The 21,321-nt window shown below is 38.7% G+C and overlaps 1 protein-coding gene across 4 annotated transcripts in view; it reads right to left on the bottom strand.

The window, feature by feature from the left end:
- Positions 1–21,321, bottom strand: part of zfr (zinc finger RNA binding protein) — a 47,291-nt gene that overhangs the window by 7,342 nt on the left and 18,628 nt on the right. The window contains exons 9-17 of one of the 4 annotated variants that reach the window (XM_086030381.1): positions 16,900–17,081; positions 15,395–15,514; positions 13,787–13,932; positions 12,508–12,673; positions 8,726–8,943; positions 6,831–6,981; positions 3,810–3,951; positions 1,405–1,502; positions 586–681 (exon numbers count right to left, since the gene is read on the bottom strand). In XM_086030381.1, the coding sequence (XP_085886507.1) occupies positions 586–681; positions 1,405–1,502; positions 3,810–3,951; positions 6,831–6,981; positions 8,726–8,943; positions 12,508–12,673; positions 13,787–13,932; positions 15,395–15,514; positions 16,900–17,081 (1,319 nt within the window). Of the gene's footprint in view, positions 1–585; positions 682–1,404; positions 1,503–3,809; positions 3,952–6,830; positions 6,982–8,725; positions 8,944–12,507; positions 12,674–13,786; positions 13,933–15,394; positions 15,515–16,899; positions 17,082–21,321 lie in introns of those variants that run through there. The other 3 variants (XM_086030382.1, XR_015086776.1, XM_086030383.1) reach the window with 3 other exon arrangements.

The following is a 21,321-nucleotide window of genomic DNA, read 5'->3' as shown; positions in this document are numbered from 1 at the left end:
CACAGTGAGGGTTTTTTTTTTCTCCACGGGCAGGAAGTTTTAACCATGCGAGGTGAAAAGGATCAAGCATGTAAGAAAGCTGAAAATTAGCACGGAAGAAAGCGTGCGCAGCAGCGTTATCTTAGCGTTCGGTGAATCCCCTCTGCTGTCAAAGTAATTAATGACCACTTAAACCGCAGCCTTGGCGATTACACAATCGCACCCTCTCAAATCGCGATTATATTGCAAATGCAATGAATCGTTCAGCCCTATTATGCATCCATTGGATTGATTCATGAAAAAATGGAATTGTGCATTGAATACAGGAATTGAGATACTCATTGAATCTTAAGAATATTGTTTTAGACATAAGAGTGACTGATTTGTCTCACGTACGGACAAGACCGCCATTGACATTTATTTGTCTTTTCACAGTCCAGCCATTCAATCCCAAGAATTTATTTATATTTTTTCCCAATTTTTTTTTCAAACGTTAGGGTAAAAGAGGGTCTGAAAATGTCTGGCAGTTAATGAGTTGAAGGATTTTTCTGCTCGTCATCAATCATTTTGTCACAGAAGTCGTCATCCTAATAGGGGGACACTCACCCATCCTGGGAAGGACGACCAGGTTGGAGCTCGCTGACACAGGTCTCGGAGTATCCGAATGATGATCACGCATGACTGCAGTCCATTTGCTCTAGCCTTATGATATAATAAAGTTATACATTTATGTGGCAAATCAAGAGTGAGTTGTGGAATTCATTCTTAGAGGTCCAACAACTACTGTGCATAATGGAAGCTTGAGTATGGTTTAAGGCGTTAATGAGCCATCAAAATTTGCAATCAGCTGCCATTGCCAGTAGTCTTGTTCCTCACAGTTAGTAAGAGAGTTCAAAGTTTGCAAGATGCACAAGAAATGAGGACTTTCCTTGCCATCTTCTAAACCCTGACCCAAGGTTCATCAAGGAAACCCACAAACATGTATTTCAAAATACAAGAGTTCACCTGAGAGAGAATGGAGACTGAAGGAGCTCAGGAAATCTGCAATAATGTACCTGTGATTTAGCACAGGACGTGGCATCACAGGAAACTAATGAGATTTTCCTTTGTCTCTCAATCCCCATTTCATACAGTACATATGTAGAATAAGGGATACAAACTCTGTTGCACAACTTGGTGCAAGTTATCGTGCAGCCTTATGGAATCCTTTGCAACTACAATTGAAAAGAAAACTCTGATGCCAATTTTCAGACAAGATTTGTATTTCGTACATAAAATGGTCGCTAATCAAATTCTTTATAGGCATCCTTTTTAAGTGCATATTTTCCTCAGTAATAGAAGATTCAAATGTGTACAAGCAAAATAAATTAAACAAATAATGCATCTCATAAGGCTACAATAATAAAGTAAAATGATGTTCCGAACCTGGAACCACTTAGCGTGGCGCAGAGCAGCCAGAGCGTCAAGGCATTTTTGCCTGTCCAAGACGTCCGCTGGGTCTTTCACCAAACCCGAAGTTACATCTAAAAATGGATTTGAAGTGTCAAAATGTTGATGAGGAATGGGTGTTTGACCAGGTCAGCAAGGCTGGCAAAGAACAAACACATTGCCACACATACCAATGATTCTTTAGAAAGCAACCCACATTTTTTCTCTTCAACATTAATACTATGAACAACAACATTACCATTAACAATCTGACTTGCTAGATAACTTCACACTGAGAATGTTTGTTAAGTTATTTGATTTAGATTTTGTTTTTGACTCATTAGGGATGTAACGATTAATTGAAAAATCGATTTAAAAAAGCTTAAAATATGCATCGATGTAAAAAAAAGAAAAAAAATGAAAGAATCAATCGAAATTTTGATCACAAAAGGATTGTAATGATTACAGCCAAATCTATTGTATATTTATTTATTTTCATGTTTAGTTCTGGCACTAACAAAACAAGACAAAAATGTAGTTAAACAGTCAAAATTATTAGTTCATTTCAAAGTTCTCTTTTGTAAAGTTACAAAACATTACTGGTTGTAACAAGGACAAAATGCAGATGTTAAAATATAACCATCTTTTGGTTATAAAATAAGTCATTCATTTTGTTAAAGTTTTTTTTTTTTTTTCTTCTAATCGAATTGAAATCGGAAACTGAAATTCAAAAATCAAATCAGGGTGTGAGTGAATCGTAACATCCCTACTCAATATTGTAGATTGCTTTATTTAGAAACCACCATAGTCTAGCAACTGAGTCTAACGCTAGTTTAGGCTGACACTATTTGCAGCCATTACCATTTTATCAGGTAATAGATCCGTTGAAAATGGACTTTACTTAAATTATCATTAGAAGTAGTAGACCTTGAGTGAAACACAGAGCAAAATGATGGATCTGGATGACTATTAAAAAGTGTTGTAAAGAGAAAGTAAAGGCCTAGACCTATGACAGCGACCTGATAAAAAGCGGCATGGCAATGGTAGGTGTGGCAACATTTTTGGGGTGTGGGAAAACCTTGGTCAAAAATCCTTCCGGGGCTGTTGGGCTCTACTGAATCTCAGATGGGAGAAATCAATGGACAATTTCTCTTTATTTTGGTCAAAGCAATAAACGGGCTCATTGTGTTGAACATGTGAATATTATGAAAAATGACAAAAATGCAGTAGCAATGAGTGCTGAAGGAGAGAAAACAATGCCAGCAATCGAGAGGTTAGGATATCACTGCATGCATACCTGGCATCAGTGGGCTGGAATAAGACCTCAACAGACAATGCATGTCAAAGGCTGTATACTCAGGTCCAACTAACCAGTCTACCAAGGCCTTTATACCTTAGCCTCAATAATACTCCCCTAAGAAAACAATTGAATGATCTAATTTCAAGGATTGGAGCCCATGGCTGTGGTGATAAGACGTTGTTGTGTGAATCTGGCATTGCTGGAGGCATCCCTAAATGTGTTGAGCCACATTTTGAATTCAAAAGACGTCAATCTACTCAGGGGAGCACTTTGGCTCAAGAGACAGCATGGTGAACTGTTCACCAGAACACAAGAATACTATTTGTTTCCTGTGGAAAAAGTGATTTTCTCATTCTCATTTGCTGTGCAGGGGATTCTGATCTGCCATGAGCCAAATGTTGAATGCTGGGTTACAAATAAACCCCAACCCTGACACTTTGTTTAATAATGAATGAATATATGTTTAGTTTTAAAATAACAACGAAAGTTTAGCGTACTGTTGATTCCTGAAAAAAAAATAAAAAATCCTATTTTACTACTTTTTGATGTAAAAAAAAAACAAAAAAAAACAACTAGTGATTAAAATACAGCCAGAATCCCTGAGAACACAGGAAACAAAATTTGTCCAGGATATAACTACTTATCACAATGCAAACACTGATCATGCTTTGCTTGAAAGGGAAAGCATCTGAGAAGAGTTAAAGCGCGGAAAGACTAAAGAGCAATACTGCTGGCACCCTCTTTTGCTTTACATTCCAGAAGTGATCTCTCCAGCAATTGTAACAAGGGGGGGAAGTTCTTTATTAGGCTCCAACCTTACTTTGAACATGCCAAAGAAAATCATTTTAACCCTTTGTGGTTTGACAAACATTGATATAAACAAAGCCTGAAAGAAAGAGGTTCATTTTTTACTTTAGAAGCCAGATGTTTCTGACATGAAATGACATGTTGCCAGGATGCTTCTTTAAGGCCCAAAATATTTTTGTGGTGTGCCAGCAGCACAAAACTCTCAGTGTGAACCAACATACTGGAAATGATTTCATCGGGAAATAGCAAAGACAATATAAGGAGGTATAACAAAAGCTGTTATGGCTTTCCCAACCTCCATCCTGACCATTTTCCTCTCTGATGACAGGTGAAGTCAAAGTGATGGTCACTTGCATCTTTGGCTCTGTACAGGAAGTAAGCATGATGGCTGCTTCTTGGAGAGAACCTTGAACCTCATATTTTTCTGGTGCTACTATCTGGAAAGATAAAAGTACATGTCAAAGAATCAACTCAAGTACATGGATTGCTAAGGAGCCAGTACCTCTACTTACGAACGTCTCTTCATACGAAATTTTCAAGTTACGAAACGCTTTAACAGGAAAATTTTGCCTCTAGTTACGAAAGAAATTTCAGGATACGAAAGGTAAAAGTATGGGGTGACACTCGAAGTATGGGCTGCTAATCGCTGCTCCAGAGTTTCCTGAACGCAACATACTCATAGCTGCGCTGCCATTGGCGAGCCTTAGCATCTTCCTGGCATCCCATTGGCTAAGAGGGACCTCTTCCGTATGTCTGTGTGTGTGTGTGTGTGTGGATAGACAGGTAAATAGATAAGATAGATGCAGCGTCCTCGTCATTCGCCCCTCGGGCCATGAGGTCTTCCGATAGTTTGACGTTAATTAGAAACGGAGAAAAGAAAAAAAAGGAGAAAATCGTTTTTTGTCTATACAAACAAAGCAAGAGATAATAGAAAAGTATCAAAAGGGGGATGCGTTTGGTTGATCTCGCCAAAGAATATGACCGTAATGAGTTATATATAGAATAGAATAATCAGTTCTTTACAAAACCCCAGGCAAAAACCACTTCTGAGAGATAACATGAACCAAAGAGGGCAAAAAGTGATGAAGACAGCAATTAAAAGGTAAACGACCATCATTTTTATTCCTTACTCTATTCTTTGTTTTTGTACATTATGCACAACTCTAATTAATTGTGCAATAATCTAATTGTAACATGTACTTGTTACATGTTTTCATGCATTTTTATGCTTTATAAAACATTTGTCTGAATATTGGGGGGTTTGGAATGGATTAGGGCATTTACATGGAAAACTCGTCTCTACTTACAAAATTTTCTACTTAAGAAATTTCTTCCAGAACCAATTAATTTCGTAAGTAGAGGTACCACTGTATTACATGCGACCTCAGTCTGTCTGGTGTGTGAACCAAATATGTCCCTTTAGAGACCAGCACGCTCAGAAGAAGAGACAAAATCACTCACAACGTATTTACGCAAGTAAGTCCGGTGTGGAGGGGCTTCTAATTTCATATCTGCAGTGGACGCAATAAATCAAACATTTGCGCGGCTGAATTTACTATCATTACAAATGTCCACTTTATGCTTCATGTTTCAAATGGGATTAAATTAACGTCAAATACAAATCAGTACTGAACAATACTCAAAACAATTCTGATACAGGTTGCACACGGGCAAAAAAAACCCGATCTGGGTTGCCTGCAGTGTGAATCTAGCCTATGATGTAAATGGTTGTGCATTTATCTATCATGCACAGACTAGAAGTTAAAGCTAATAGAGATAGACCGATTATCGGCCAAGCCGGTTTATCGCCATCAGCCTTTTTTTTTTTTTTAATTAATCCGACGGCCGATATGCGATCAATTAAAAACTGAGTTAATTTGGCTCTGATAGCCGCAGCGCACGTCTCTGTCTCCTGTTGCTGTGCCTCTCTCGGCATTGACCCACTCACAGCACCATCTGATTGGTTGCTCGTGCAGTGAGAAACAGCCAATCAGGAGTCAAAGCTGCTTGTTGCCCCGAGTGTTTGACTGCACTCAAGATTCACGCACACGGAGAGGAGAGAATATTGTGAACCGTCCAGTGAGGGAAGCTAACTTGAGACTACAGATTTTAGTGAAATTGTAATAAATGTCTTCTACAACTCCCAACTATTTGTACTTGTAACATTACTATGAGCCCATTAACGTTATATAAACACAAGTGTAGCTCCAGCTCTGATCGCTCTCACGCCCCTGTAGTGTTAATCACGTCCTCGTCGCGACTTGTAGTGTGTCTTCCGCTTGTCTGATTGTGCTACGCTGATGACAGCTGCTTATATAGAGAGCTGCCCTGTGCCAGCGCTTCTGATTGGTGGCCCGCAGTGGGTAAACAGTCATTCAATCAGTGTGTTGATGGGAGGGCTCCCGCACTCAGCGTGCACTGATTGGATGGCCATTTTCCCGCCGTGGGCCACCAATCAGAAAGCAGTGCTGGCACAGTTTGTGTGTGAGTGTGTCTCTGTGTTGGGCGTCATTTTTTAATTTTTTTTTTTAAATAGTTTAGAAGCACCAACAGAAGCCCGGAAAGGGAGGTGAGGGTGTGCGAGTGAAAGTTTAGTCGGATTAAAAATAGAAAAAAACAACAACCTATAGATGGGTAGTGGGTACCATTTTTTTCCGCTGCTGAAGGATGACGGACGCTCAATTTTTAGTAAAATGCCCAGTTGCAGCGTTGAGGGTGCAATTTTTTGTTTTTGAACTTTAAAACAAAGATAATAGACGTGTGGAAGACGAATATTTGTGTAACACTATATTGAATTTGGGGAAAACTATTACTGTTGTAAATTTAAAGTGCATATTTACTTGTATCTTTTCATTTAAACTTTATAAGACATGCTGCTGAGCCTGGGAGCTCCCTGTACTTTTTTTCAGAATTTTAAAACTAAAGATCTAAAAAACTTTAAGACATTGCAAATCGCAAAAGCTGTTTAATAAACATGTGCTTAAAGGCATTTAAACAATCAAAAGCTGGAGTTTTTAATATTACAAAATTTGACGCCAATTTTTGACCCTTTTTTTCCTGTGTAGTAATATCAGCTTTTGGCCTCCTCGACTACTAATAATCGGTATCGGCCCTGAAAAAAACATATCGATCTATCACTAAAAGCTAACTGCAGCACAAAATACTAGAGACTGGTCAAGAGTTGTGAAAATTGCCACAAAAAATGGGTTGTAGAAAAAACAATGTTTCTTTTGTTTGAAAATATTGAGTTGCAAGCACTATTCAATTCAAGCAGTCAGTTCACAAATAGGTCAAAGGAAAATTGTAAAGACAGTACTGTTAGTTGCTTTGGGAGGAGCTCCACAATTCGTGTAAGGAGACTCTTGGTGGGCTTCTCTGAGCAGAGCAGGACTAAGTTGACATTCTTGTCGCCACGAAGGAGCAAACCTTTAGCCAGGACTCCCACCCTCATCACACCCTTCAGGGCTCTACACGGATACACAACAAAGATTAGAATTAAAACAGTAATAATAATAATAATAATAATAATAACAAAAAAAGCTCAAATAAAATACAAAAATATTTCATACTTCAAGGGAAACTAAATCTTTTTCTGCAAGAATGCACTTTATTCTGATCAATATTGCGTTTGTTTCATAGGAATGAACCCATTAATAACCACGTTTCTACCACTAAAGCCAGGAAGGAGCGTGTTGCGTGTTTCTCCCTTTAAAGCCAGGAGAGCGTATACGTCATTTTCTATTTATTATTTAATTCTTGTGTCTTAACCAATGAAATACGTCAGAATATACACGTGACGGCGACATAATGCTTCTCTTGCACTGACAGTTTATTTTTACCTCTTCGATTGAAACAGTAAAGATTCATAAACTCGGGTCTGTGTGAAAGCCACATATTTCTGGGAAGACTTCAGGTTTTCAAGGGTAATTCCAAAGACGACCTTTGGTTTTGGGGAGCTGTTGAGTCAGGCGCTTTAGGCCTTAATGGGTTAAGCAACTTCAGCGGGTCACCATGTTTACTGAAACGGTCATCAGCCGCACACCGGAAGTGGCGTTGAAACTATGCACTTTTTGTCACATTTTTGCCTGTTAGTTCAACACGTTGCAGGAAGACCGGTTTGTTCAAAATACATCAGTAGGAACTACGACTGGGTTTCCATGACAGTTTTCCACAAAATCAAAAAGATATTTTGAGAATTTTGATTAAGTACAATTTCTACTTGTAGGTTTTTCCATTGAAGAGTGTTTGGCTTCTACGGCATAATTCTCGTAACGTCCCGTCTCGCAGGATCTCGTAATTGTAAAATCTCATGAAAGGTGTTTGTTTACGCAAGATGGACGCCAAGAGTTGTTTGCAAAACCTCCAAGGTGTTATTATGATTACTTTGGTTGGGTCTACTGCTGTTGCCTTGACTTTTTGAAACAGTGGCCACGTATAAGGATTTTTGGGAAAGGACCGTAAACGAGGAATTCACCAACGAGTTATGGATTCACAATGACCCGAGCAACGTGTAATGAAATGTTGTGATGTTATTGAACCTCTGGTGCGGGGTCACGCGAAACGCATTTCCATTACAATTTTACGATATACCTCCATATCGACATGTCTGGAAAACACCTCCTGAGAGCATAAAAACTTTCTTGCGACATTTGAGAGTTGTTTTTTCCTTCATTTCTGTGTTTCCATTGCCAGTTTGCTATTGCACAGTTTGCATTTTACACATTTCTGAGAGCGCCTGAAGAGGTCCGAAAACCTGTCACAGCAAGTCAAAATCGCTCATTTGGCGACATTTTGGATTTTGCCGTGGAAGACAAAGACAAAGTGCAAGAATTGTTTTAAAGTTTCTGCACCCAGCAACACAACCAATCTTTTTAACCATCTGAAGGTTGAACCATACTAATTGTAACATTTAAAATTTTTGAAAGATTGATTTAAGACATTTTTGGAAAAAAGTTTGACAAGACATTATTTTTAGATTCATGGATGGAAATGCCTTTTAAGACTTTTTAAACTTTTGCGGGAAGCCTTCATGAATGCAACTGTACAGCATAAAGAAAAACTGTTGGCATTTTATTCAATCTTGTCTTAACGTTAAGAGGCAGAACAATCAAAGCATGTCCACCCAACTCATTAAATGCTACAATGCAAAGTTGCAAGGTTTACAGGTACTGTAAATTTGGTTACAACCAAAACTCATCATTGCAAGCCTACCTGTCAATGTCACACCTATCTTTTGGTGGTTCTTTATCTTTGTCGTCTTCTTCCTTGACCTTGTCCTCATCTGTTATTATGTCTGAAACCAGTTTGAGGGCACGCTCTGTAATTGACACAATTTTCTGAATAGACTGCAGCTCCTCCTCAGAGGGGTAGATGGAAGCATGCTTGGTCATGACGTAGCGGTCATCTGAAGAGTCAGGTCGCCGTAGGGGCTGCAGGGCACAAAGGTATTAAGGTCAATGAAATTCATTTCTTAAAAGTATGGTCAAGTGCAGATGAGTTTGGTGCTTGATGGCAAATCCTAAAACTAAAACGTGAAGCTCCATCTGTGTTCTGAAACCAAAAACATCGCTGCTCAAGTTGTCCCAATCCAATCAGGGACGATCATGAAATTTCCAGATGATCGTATGGAAGGAAAAATATCAGACAGAAAAAAAAAAAAAAAAAAAAAATCTGAAATTCTGAAAGTCAAAGCAACAATATAATCCCGGGCGCGCATAAATGTGCATGTGTACTGAAAATAGTTATGTGCGTGCCAGATTTGATTGCCTCAGTTCGCTTTTGCATTCCAAGAATAGTGCAACCAAAGACGTCTGTGAATGCAGCTCAATGCACACTGCACAGTCAAAAAGTCCAAGTCTAGTTAGCAGCAACAACAAAGGTTTCCTAAGGTTAAGTTCAGAAAAAGAGTAGTTTCAGTTGTGAGGTATTTATTCTAAAGTTAACATCGCAGCGCGTTGTATGAACAACATTTATGGTGCCCGGTTTGATGATGCTGGCATTCATGGAAACGGTGGCGGAAACGCAGGCACACCGCCGACAGGACGGCCACCTCGGTCTCGTTGCGCGACGGTCTGTCAAAAATACCTGAAAGCGGTCTGTGGTGCAAAAAAGATGGGGCACTGGACCGCTGCCATTTACTGTGCTAATTGTATCGCCACTTGTTGTAATTAGAAAATTAAAATTCAAAACTGCTGAGAAAAATCCAAATCCATCTCATCAAAATGACATCGCCACATATTGGTAATATTCGCACAAAAACATGTCTCTACAGTGTCCATATTTTTAAAGTGTGCTGACATTGCGAGCACAAAGCACAACAGTATTAGCTGTTCTTATGACTACCAAATCATTACGAGAGCAAATTCCTCTCTTTCCTCCATTGTGAAGGAAATAAGATTGCTGCTAACATGAGGACCACAGTTGGTGCTTTTCATATTTTTAAAAAGAGCTGCTAGAATGACGCAGAGAGAGGTTACTGATTAGAGCGACAATACATTTAAATTGGCAACACTGGAGCTAAATTAAAGCTCTTGTTTGCATGTTACTGCTGACACACATGCACATTAAAATAGAAAGCAGCGCAGACTTGACGTTTTCATTTATCTTCTTAAAGGCTGCATAGACTGCGGACAGGCCGAAAGTGGCCCGCGGGCCCTACTTTTCCTAGCTGTGCTGTAAATCTTGACGTTCAACCAGGAGGTCGGCGGGTGGTGAAAAAAATGAGCACCAATCAACAGCAACCACCTCTGGTGCTCATCTGAGAACCACACCAACATTTTTATGAGCATCTCTGAATACAACCCTTACACAAAGTGCACAAACATGATGCTAGGTAACCCCCCAGAGCTCTTAACTCATTCATTGCTAGCCATTTCCAAGCAACCACGTCCACCTTGCCAGCTGTTTTGAAGGATGTTTGCTGATCTTTCAAGGCCCACACAATATCGTGTTCTACAGCTATGTATCCATCCATCTATCCATCCATTCATTATCCAAACAGTTTATCCAGTTTTATTTATTTATCCGTCTATATTATAAGTTGAGTGAGTGATTGAGAAGTGCATTCCACGTTTACATAATATGTTTAATGAAATGAAGTGACATGTAGGAAGTGGTAGAGCCATTGGATTATTATTTATCTGTCTAAGAAGAATAAGAATAAGAATAAGAATGCCTTTATTGATCCCACAGTGGGGAAATTTTCAGTGTTACAGCAGCAAAGATATAGGTCACACAGGGACGGCGGCATAATGTAGCCATTAATGTCTTAACGGCAAACATTCAGGATCAAACCTATGTAAATATACACAGTAACATGTGTATATACACATGTATATGTGTATATACACATGTATATACACACCAACATACATCTACATAAAAACTATGAGGAACACTCATTTTAGCCTGTACATAGTACAGAGGAAAAATACTCTAAGTAAATGACAGTGCTGCAGTGCTGTAGTGAAATGTAAGGAACAGCATTGGATAAAAATAAAACTACGGTATTACAGAAGTGGGGAATGTTGGGTATTGCACGATATGAGCTCAGGTGCAGGACTGCACAATTGCACTAATGGCCGCCAGTTTGTAGAGACTACACAATGTTCTTGTTAAAGAGTCTGACAGCAGCAGGCAAGAAGGAGCGGCGGAATCTCTCCTTTGCACAGCGAGGTTGTAACAGTCTGTCACTGAAGGTGCTGTGGAGTGCTGTTAGGGTGCTATATAAGACGTTGAGTGATTAAAAAGTGCAGTCCACCTTTACATTGTTTCATGAAACAAAGTGATATATAGGAAGTGGCAAAACTACTGATTTGTTAACATTATTGTTGTAATCTGCATTTGAGTTTGTACAGTATCAGTATACAGTACTGATGTTTACACCACACCTGTGGCAGAATTATGTTGTCGTGATGAACGCTTACCAAATTGCACATCAAAATCGTTTATAACTCTAATTGTAGTAGATAAACTGTCTTACATATTAATTAATGCTTCATTTGCCTTTACTTCAGTTTTCTACAGGTACAACTCAGAAAATTAGAATAACCTGAAAAGGTTGTTGTTTTTGTGCAACTCAACTTAAAAGGTGAGTTTGACGTATTATATAAATGAATCAGAGCCCTTTTGGATTATTTGCCCGTTTAGAATTTCACACTTTGAACCTACAAAACTGAAGCCTTGCACATTATTCAAATGTTCTGAGTTTGGGGTTTTGATAAGCTGAAAATTTTAAATCAGCAAAGTTACAGCAAGGAACTCCTTGAGATATGTCAATTTGCATGTAACAGCTCAATAAAATCGGTTGGTTTCATGTTTGATGTTAAATTGCCAAAATAAAACAACTCTTGCTTGTACATGATATTTAAGTTTTCGGGTAGTACCTGTATAATACGTAACAGATCTGATATTGTTTGTTGTAATAGAGTGTCAAAAATACATTAGAAAAGGACCTTGAATCTGATCTGACATGATATCACATCGCAATTTTTAGGGGGGAAAAAATCTCAATTAGATTATCTTCCATAATCATTCAAACCTAATTTTGCTTGGCTCCTCCATCCCGTTTATTTAGGCCATGTTATTTAATCAAAATGGAAAATGACACTTTAGAGGCGAAATGGGACACAGAGAAGTTACATACAGCACAAACATTAAGACACAGATAACAAAATTGAAGACGTTAAGGTATTCATTCCAAATTCCTAAATTCATTGCTTTTAAGACCCAACAGGAACCGTGTGTATTACATGAGTATGCATTGCCCCCTTAACTCGTGCACTCCATTGCGTGTCAAGTATAAAAAAAATAAAATAAGAAGGAGACTGTTTTTATTATATTTATTCTTTGTTTACCCAGGTAAGGAAATTGAGAACAGTTTCTCCTTAATGCTGACCTGGAGGAAATTTGGGCTTCATATGGTGACATTTCATACTAGATGATGGCTGGCTGCATAGTTTATTCATCCACAAGGGAAATGCACTTGATCTTACCAGAGGACCCTGTGGCTGCAAACCTGGGATACCAGGTCGAACTCCAAGTAGACCAGGTGGGCCGGGTGGACCCTGGGGATACCCTCCGTCTGGTCCACGACGGCGCTCATCCCAGTGGTGCTGTTCTTCCTCCATACGTCTCCAGTACATGTCCTCTTCATATCGCCTGCAAATAAATGGCAGCTGAACTTATATCTCGGTCTTTTATAGCCTTTCCAAAAGTCACGACACAACAAATGATCTCAAATCTGTTTTCATTAGGTCTCAGACGGTAAGCATGCATTGCTGGCATGCTGCCTGAATTCCACACCATCTGATTCATGTTTGCTGTAATCATGGTCTAAAAACAGATCTTGTTCTATCTTTCATCATCTGTTTAAAATTTCTTTCCAATTAATAACCAAATTATTAATTTGGGCCATGAACTGAAATAGTTTGGGAGGTCCTCAACAGGCCTACTTCAGTCCTTTCTATATTGACTAGTGATTACACTATTTTGATGAACAACTGCAACCTAACGCTGCTTTCTTCATCTTTTTAAAGAATTTTCTTTGTCTTTTTATTTTAACAAGCGTCTCTTTTATGGTTGTTACGGTAGTAAACGTGTACACAGGAAATGCAAAGACCGATCACTTAGACTGCAACACTTGCGATAGCCAAACAAATCTTTCATTATATTGCGCTCATGCAAAATAATTTTTTGGTGAGAACATATGACTTTTTATAGTAGAGTACTGGTTCCCTAGTCATTCATGTGACCTTAAGACACCTCAAAATAATTCATTCTCAGTCAATGTCCGATTCCGAATGTTTTCTAATATTCACTATTTAGAATTTTGGCAGTTTTCTGGCAGGGCCACCACAACATGCCTCATGAGCCACCACCCAAAAAGGGTTCATGTACGTAAGACCTTGTTGAGATCCACCAACAAAATGTAATGGCCATGGAAAAGCTGAGCAACCAATTGTCTGATTACTGTTGGTTCCTTATAAAGTGGGAGGCACATATAGAAACTGTTTTAATTCCTACACTGTTCATCTGACTTTGATGTAAACCCCTCAAATTAAAGCTGAAAGTCTGCACTTAAGAGCCAAAAAGATGAAAATTGTCCTAATTTTGTGAGATTTCTGGTGGCGTGCTGTGAGATTTTTCTAATTTTTTTTCTAAAAAAAAGGTACCAATAAAAGACTGCCATTGGTAGTAATGTAGATACATCAAACTATTTCTTGTACACTCCATGTTGTTGCCATTCAAAAGAAGAAATCACAACCAGCATACCGCATTTCCATTCTCCAACGTTCCTCTTCTTCTCGTCTTCTCCAGTATTCCTCTTTTTGCATCTGCTTTCTCATCTTTTCTTCTTGAATTTTCCGTGCCCTGATGCTAGGCTTTACCTCCACCTGCAGATCTGGGTTCACCTTTTTCTGAATGTTTGGACAAAGGCAAAAAGTGGTAAATTAGCATTGTTAATGATCATAAGTTAAAGTCATAAATGAGGATGTTCCGGAAGACAATCTTGAATGTGTCTTGGAATCAATGATGGATTTCTACATAGAACCAACCATCAACGGGCGCAGTTACAAGACAAACCGTGGGTATTTTTGGACCCACTAAAATTTACATTTAGGTAAGGCAATTGAGAAAAGTTTCTCATTTACTACCTGTTTTCTGAAGCTGAGCCATAATTGGTCGCTATATGAGACCTGAGCAACTTTGATGTCATCTTCTGTCGACAGAAGTTACAAAATGGCCGCCCTCTGACTAGCTAAAAACGGGTGGATTTCTCATATTCCACAAACGCAATATTACTAATCAGAATGCCGTGTTTAGACTAGTGGACTAGAACCTATTCTAGAAAAACATATGTTTGGGGTGACCTCCCCTTTAATGCATTTTAGTGTCAATTAAGGCCTTACTTTTCACAAAATCCATGTAATGACTGAATACCTTTTGATGACCCAAGGTAACAATGTAGTGGCCAATTACTATTTTCATTTATTTACATGCATGTGGGTAGTACGTATTTTGTGCATTAATTTGGGGATTACGTACAGTATATTGTTTTGTATTTATTATATTATAAACACTGCAATATTGTGTTTGAATACATAATATCTACTTTCTTTTCTGTTTATATGTTCCCATTTGAATTGGTTTGTTATTGTGCATTTGATAAGGGTTGACGGACCTCCCGTCAATATTGACGGAATGCCGACCTCTGGAAAAATGGCGACATTGAAGATGCCGCATTGAATTGTTTTCATTCAGTCCTTTGTTCGTGCTTCTTCCACGTGGCTAACTAGGAATCAAAACTTAGCACAGACATTCTAAAATCTGAACGGTTCCGGGAGAACCGGAATGACTGTCTTGGTTCCACTCGATTCCCGGTTAGCGATGCCCAACCCTAACAACAGGTACACTTTACTGAATCCTGAACCAGTATATACACCGTAAAAGACACGTGGTGGAATTACTTAATCCAGTAACACTGATTATAACTAAGGATATAGAATAGCTGAAGCCAAAAATATGTGAATCATTGTCCCAAAAATATAACCAAACACAGAAAAGATGTTATTTAAATTATTTACACAGTATAATGAGATTGACTAGCACATACTTATATCTTCATGCTGGTCAAATTTATTTTGTCATCAGTCTTTAAAAAAATCAATAGAATATTTTGTAAGAAACCGAACCAAGTACGCAAAAGGGGACTGGGTCATCATGTCAAACATGAATTACTGTAAAACAGGTGGAAAAACATTTCAAAGTGAAATAAGTCTCATGTCCCAAGAGCAAGTGTGTTGGAAATAATTGATTTTCCCATTTTATTTATACATTAACAGGGTTTAAGGATGAATAATAAAAGGTAAAGAAACAAACCTTGTATTGCAGGCGATGTCTACGACCCTTGAGATGCATTTCTTTTGCATTTGGATCATTGAAACTGCATTCACAGAGCTTGCAATGGAAGCGGATCACTTTGCCTTCATCATTTCGGACCTGAAAATCAATTTCACATATTCAAGTTGATACAGTTGAAACCAGAAGTTTACATACACCACATGAAAGGCACAAGGCTTCTCCCTTTCAATGCCTTTTATAAAAACAGACTAAACTATTCTAGGTCTATTAGTATTACCATAATTATTTTTAGTTGCTAAATTCCGGATTTTTTTTTTTTAAAAGACAATTTTTCATTACCTTCTTCAAAATCAAATTTTATATACATTCCATTGTTTATGTTTGGTACTACTGCTTTTAAACAGTATGGCTTGGGACAAATGCTTTGGATAATCTTCCACAAGTGTCTCACAATAGTTGGCAGGTATTGTGACTCATTCCTGCTGAAAGAACAGGTGTACCTGGGCCAAGTTTGTAGACCGCCTTTTCAGGCCTGTCCATAAATTTTCAATAGGATTGAGTTAAGGGCTTTGTGATGGCCACTCCAAAACATTGACTCTTATTCTTTAGCCACTTTGCAACCAGTTTTGGCAGTATGCTTCGGATCATTGTCCATCTGGAAGATTTGCGCCCAAGCTTTTAACTTCCTGGCTGATGTCTTGAGATGTAGCTTCAGTATTTTCTTCTTGATATCTTGGCTGATTTCTTCTGACTTTACCATGATGTAACGCAAGCAGCGTGTTTCAGGTGTGCCTTCAAATACAGCCACAGGTGTGGCTCTTGTGTTTCAGGTGTGCCTTCAAATACAGCCACAGGTGTGGCTCTAACTCAAATGTTGAAGCTGATATCTGGATTTTCCCAAATTGTTTAAAGGGGAGGTCAACACCAAAATTGTCTTTACAATAATATGTTCTATGCGTCCCGAGTAGTCTAAACACTGTATTCTGATTACAATTGTGTTGGTGGGATATGAGTTAAGGTAACAACCAATTACGGGTCACCTGTTTTCTGAAACTGAGCCGTTATTGGTTGTTACCTGAGCGCTGAGCAACTTTGAATTTATTTTCAGTTGATAGCAAGTGACAAAATGGCCACCCCCGAGAGATAAAAACAGGTAGATTTTGCTGCTTCATTTATATTCCACGAACACAATATTAATTGGAATTTCAAGTTTAGACTAGCGAGGCTACATACAACATATTGAGTTGTATAGATGGTAACGTCACTGTATGAAACTTACGACTTAGAGCAAAGTAATGAAAATTTGTCTGAAAAAAATATTCTCTCATTATTCTGGAATTTAGCAAATGGAAATAATTTTGGAAACCAAAATTGATCTACAACAATAAAAGCTCAGTCGGATGTCATGTCAGACAGAATGAAAACAAGTTTTTTTTTAGTATAGTGTTTGTAAACTTATACTATCTTTTCTTTCCTTGTTAACGTGGCCTTAACTGGCCATGCACAATTCCAACAAAGCTGACCTCTTCAACATAGTCATGGCCAACAGGCTGGACATCACTCTGCAGTGCAGCCAGGGTCGATGCAGACAGAGATTCTGAAACCTCTGCTTTGACATCTACAGCACCCGAAGAGGACATTGCAGTCTTGGGGGTCTCGCCTTTGCACTCTTCAGACTTTGCTGTGGTTTGCAATTTACTTCCACCTGCATTCAAAACATGTAAACATACTTTAAAGTCATACACGAGTTACATTTCAGGTTACAAATCCTGTGTACATTAGCCTCAATAAAAAAGACTCAACTTTTCGTTGTGATCCTTGTAATTAAATGCCTTTAGGTGTCTTCTAGACACAGAGAGGTTTTCTAATAACATTGCTAAATTCTGTCCTCTTGTGTTGGTGGCTTGTACATTGATGACGCGAGGCAGTGCGGAGCTGTAAGAACAGTGAAATGCACCTCACCTTGACCACTGACACTTCATATGTACAGTACGTCACGAGAATATGCTTCAATTGTTCAGAGCTTACTCAAGCATTGGAGGTTCTTTTCCCCAGTCAGCTTATGCGGGGCTTGGTGAGATGATGAGTGGATAGGACAAACGCTGGACAATGGCGTGTATCTAACTGACGTGTATCTAACTGACGTGTTCTCACACACATCACAACTATTTTTGTTCGTTTTCAACCTGTTTAAGCAATTACTCTAATTTTTTTTTTTAATACCCTGAGCAAGTGTTACAAGCATAATGGTTAGCGTATACGACACTTGTTACCACGGTAATGAACGAGCCACAATTCGACGGTAGACGTAATTAACAAAGACGTAAGTAGTAGTACGGTACATCAATATTAATATCATCGTAAAGAAGCCGCGTATATGGCCCGAGACTAGGAAAAATGAACCAAGTAGGTGTTTTCGAGCAAGGCCAGCGTGACAATGTTTACATGAGAAAAAAAAAATTGAAAAATGGGGGGGAAAATGCTGTAGCTTAAAAGGAAAATGTGTAGAATTCAGTGCCATCTAGTGGTCAACTAATAGAATGCAACAACCTAAGATGGAAGTGCGTGCATTTTGAAGCACACGCACTACGGTGCCTCCGAGAGACCACACGCGGCAAGCCTATCAACAATTTCTTCAGCAGAAGTGCAAAAAAATGTCATCACAGACAACTTCTAGTATTCCCTAAAGTCTTGAAGTAAGTGCATTGCATTTGTTACACATGCTGTAGTCATGCTGCTGAAGGACTAGGTTCGCTAAGTTTGTCTCCGAGTATCCGTAGCACAAAGATGGCAGCGAAACATGGCAGCCTCCTGTAGGGGAGGTGCGCCCTATGTACTGTAATATAATTTGAGATTACCTCACCTACGTTTACATAAAAATAATTACGTTGATGTGATAGAGCATATTTTTTTGCATTGTTGAAATGAATAGTGGGTTTTTAAAATGATCATTGAAAAATCAAAGCATTCTACACGTTGTCCCTTCAAGCAACAAGGAAAACAAAAATCCTGATGACGGTTGTGTCGAAACGTTATCGTATGTCAGAATAAAGATAACTATTCATCTGCTTTTGAGTGTGTGATGCTGTTTTTTTTTTTATTTTGTCAATGCTTGCAGTGGTACCTCTACTTACGAACGTTACGAAATGCCTCAACAGGAAAATATTGCCTCTAGTTACGAAAGAAATTTCAGGATACGAAAGGTGAAAATATGGGGTGACACTCGCAGTATGGGCTGCTAATTGTAGCTCAGGAGTTTCCTGAACGCATCATACTCATAGCTGCTCTGCCATTGGCGAGCCTAGCATCTTCCTAGCATCTTCCTGGCATCCCATTGGCTAAGAGGGACCTCTTCCGTATGTCTGTGTGTGCGTGGATAGACAGGTAAATAGATAGATTCAGCGTCCTCGTCATTCGCCCCTCGGGCCATGAGGTCTTCCGATAGTTTTACGTGAATTAGAAATGAGGAAAAGAAAAAAAGAAGAAAATCATTTTTTTGTCAATACAAACAAAGCAATAGATAATAGAAAAGTATGAAAGGGGGATGCGTTCGGTTGACCTCGCCAAAGAATATGACCGTAATGTATCAACAGTCGCCATGTTATTAAATCAGTTGTTTGCAAAACGCCATGAACCAAAGAGGGCAAAAAGCGATGAGGACAGCCATTAAAAGGTAAAGGACCATCATTTTTATTCCTTACTCTAATTCTTTGGGGGTTTTTTTTACATTATACACAACTCTAATTTATTGTGCAATAATCTAATTGTAACATTTACTTGTTACATGTTTTCATGCAATTTTATGCTTTATAAAACATTTATGTCTGAATATTGGGGGGCTTGGAACGGATTAGGGCATTTACATGGAAAACGCGTCTCTGCTTATAAAATGTTCTACTTAAGAAATTTCTTCCCGAACCAATTAATTTCGTAAGTAGAGGTACCATTGTATATGAAACGGTGAGCAAATCAGTCCGAAAAGCGTTTTTTGACACATTTTTCATTCGTCCTCTATCAACCACATGCACCAAATCAACTTTTTTGGGATGAGGCGATTATGAAAATATAAAATGTCAATACAGCTTTTAATTTTTTTTTGGACGCACTGTATACATTTGCTGTGCAATGAGAAGGAGAGAGCACTGCGCAACTGTGCACATGCACAGCTTAGAGGGAACATTGCTTGTGGGGCTGCGCGATTTTGGAAAAACATGCGATACGGATGTTGACTATAGCGATATTGATATTACGATATTTAACATGCACCTACAGATATGACTTTATTTTTTATCTAATGAAAGTACATTTTTTTTCATGCATGAAATTAAGCAAGCTCAATGTGTTCTTGGATAATTCATTGTAATTCCCTGAGATTAGCGGTGCCAAACTACTCATTTTTTGTCAGGGGCCACATTGTAGTTATGGTTTCCCTCGGCGGGCCGTTACGACTGTGAACCCATATAAATGTATGATCACATATACACGACAAATTGATGGATAGGAGCCGGTACGTAACTGTTTACATTTTTTTGAAGGGGAGGATTGGTAACAAGTAACACATTGCAGTATCTCATATCCCAGTGTTGTTGAAAGTGAAAACAATATGCAAGAAACATGAGGTTGACGCACATGATTTGCCTTCACGGGCCACATAAAATGCGGTTGCGGGACGGATTTGGCCCCTGAGCCTCAAGTTTGACACCAGTGCCTGATATAATCGCCAACTATTGGGTGGCAATGCACATTTGAGTTTGCATTTGACTGGTCGAATTCAGATAAAAACAGACCATTCCATAAGAAAATTATTGCATGTCTTTGCGATATGTATATTGCTTTGACCATTAGCACACTATCGCTATTTTCTCGATATATTATGCTGCCCTTATTGATTGTTCCTAACTCCTAGTTATAAATTTCGCCTGTATGCGAGACAATCAAGGTCGTTGTGCAATATGTGATTGGATGAGTGAGTCAGGGGTGGGGCCACTGGAAGAAAGAAGATGAGCATGTCTGGCTGTCTGCGAGATGAAGAGTTGAGTCAAACAAGTTGTATTTTTGGGATGGAGGGGAGATATTAAACATTATTTTCGTAATAAACACATTGTTGACAGGGCTGGGCTGGGACCAAAATACAAATGAAAATATAGGCCCTGGCATTTTTGGCTAAGACTGGCACCTCATTCTTAGCAGAGTACAACCACTAATTAAGGTATGCATTGTGCAAAGGGATGTATTTTACTATTATCCCAAATGTTAATTAGTAGGTAAATGTAGTCCCTCTTCTCTCTCCTCAACTGTTACTCCAATGGCCTGGGTGGACTTGACAGCAAGAGAGTGAGATATTACAATTTATAAAGTGGTAAATTTAAAACTTTGTAAAATAAACAAAAAAACAAATAATCCGATAATATTTGGAAAGTGTGCAAGATCCTAAACCACTGAAACAATATAATATTGGACAATCCAACTAATTGACAGATCCATCTTATTTCATTGTGTTCTACCTATTCAGTATCTAAGGTTACATTTATGTTTTTCTTGTGTTTTTTTTTTTTTTTAAATAATCAAAAAAGGCTAATAATCATACAAGACGACACCATTCATGAGAATAAAATTTAAGGGCTGGGGTTGGCGTCCGGCATGCTTATGGGCTATATGCACGTGTTGTGACGTATTTCCGGTAAAATCTCATAAGGTATCTCCCTTTCCGTTAATGTTGGGCGTTTTACTTCAGAGAATTTCTATTGTCAACGTTTAGGGACATTTTTCGTCATCATTTGTATGTGAGTGCTGGCATGTATTAGTCATGACATTGAAGAAGAGGACGGTACATGGAGCTATCACTGCTGTGTGCCTCCCCAGACATCCAGGTACCTTCCCAGTGTAACGCCACTTTGCTGAGCAGCAGAGCCAGTGTGTTGTTAACACATTAAGGACGGGAGTGC

This window comes from Filicampus tigris, chromosome 5 (genome assembly GCF_054856515.1).
Source record: "Filicampus tigris isolate MCC_2025a chromosome 5, RoL_Ftig_1.0, whole genome shotgun sequence".
NCBI classification, from domain to species: domain Eukaryota; kingdom Metazoa; phylum Chordata; class Actinopteri; order Syngnathiformes; family Syngnathidae; genus Filicampus; species Filicampus tigris.
This window is presented reverse-complemented; position numbering and strand designations above follow the sequence as displayed.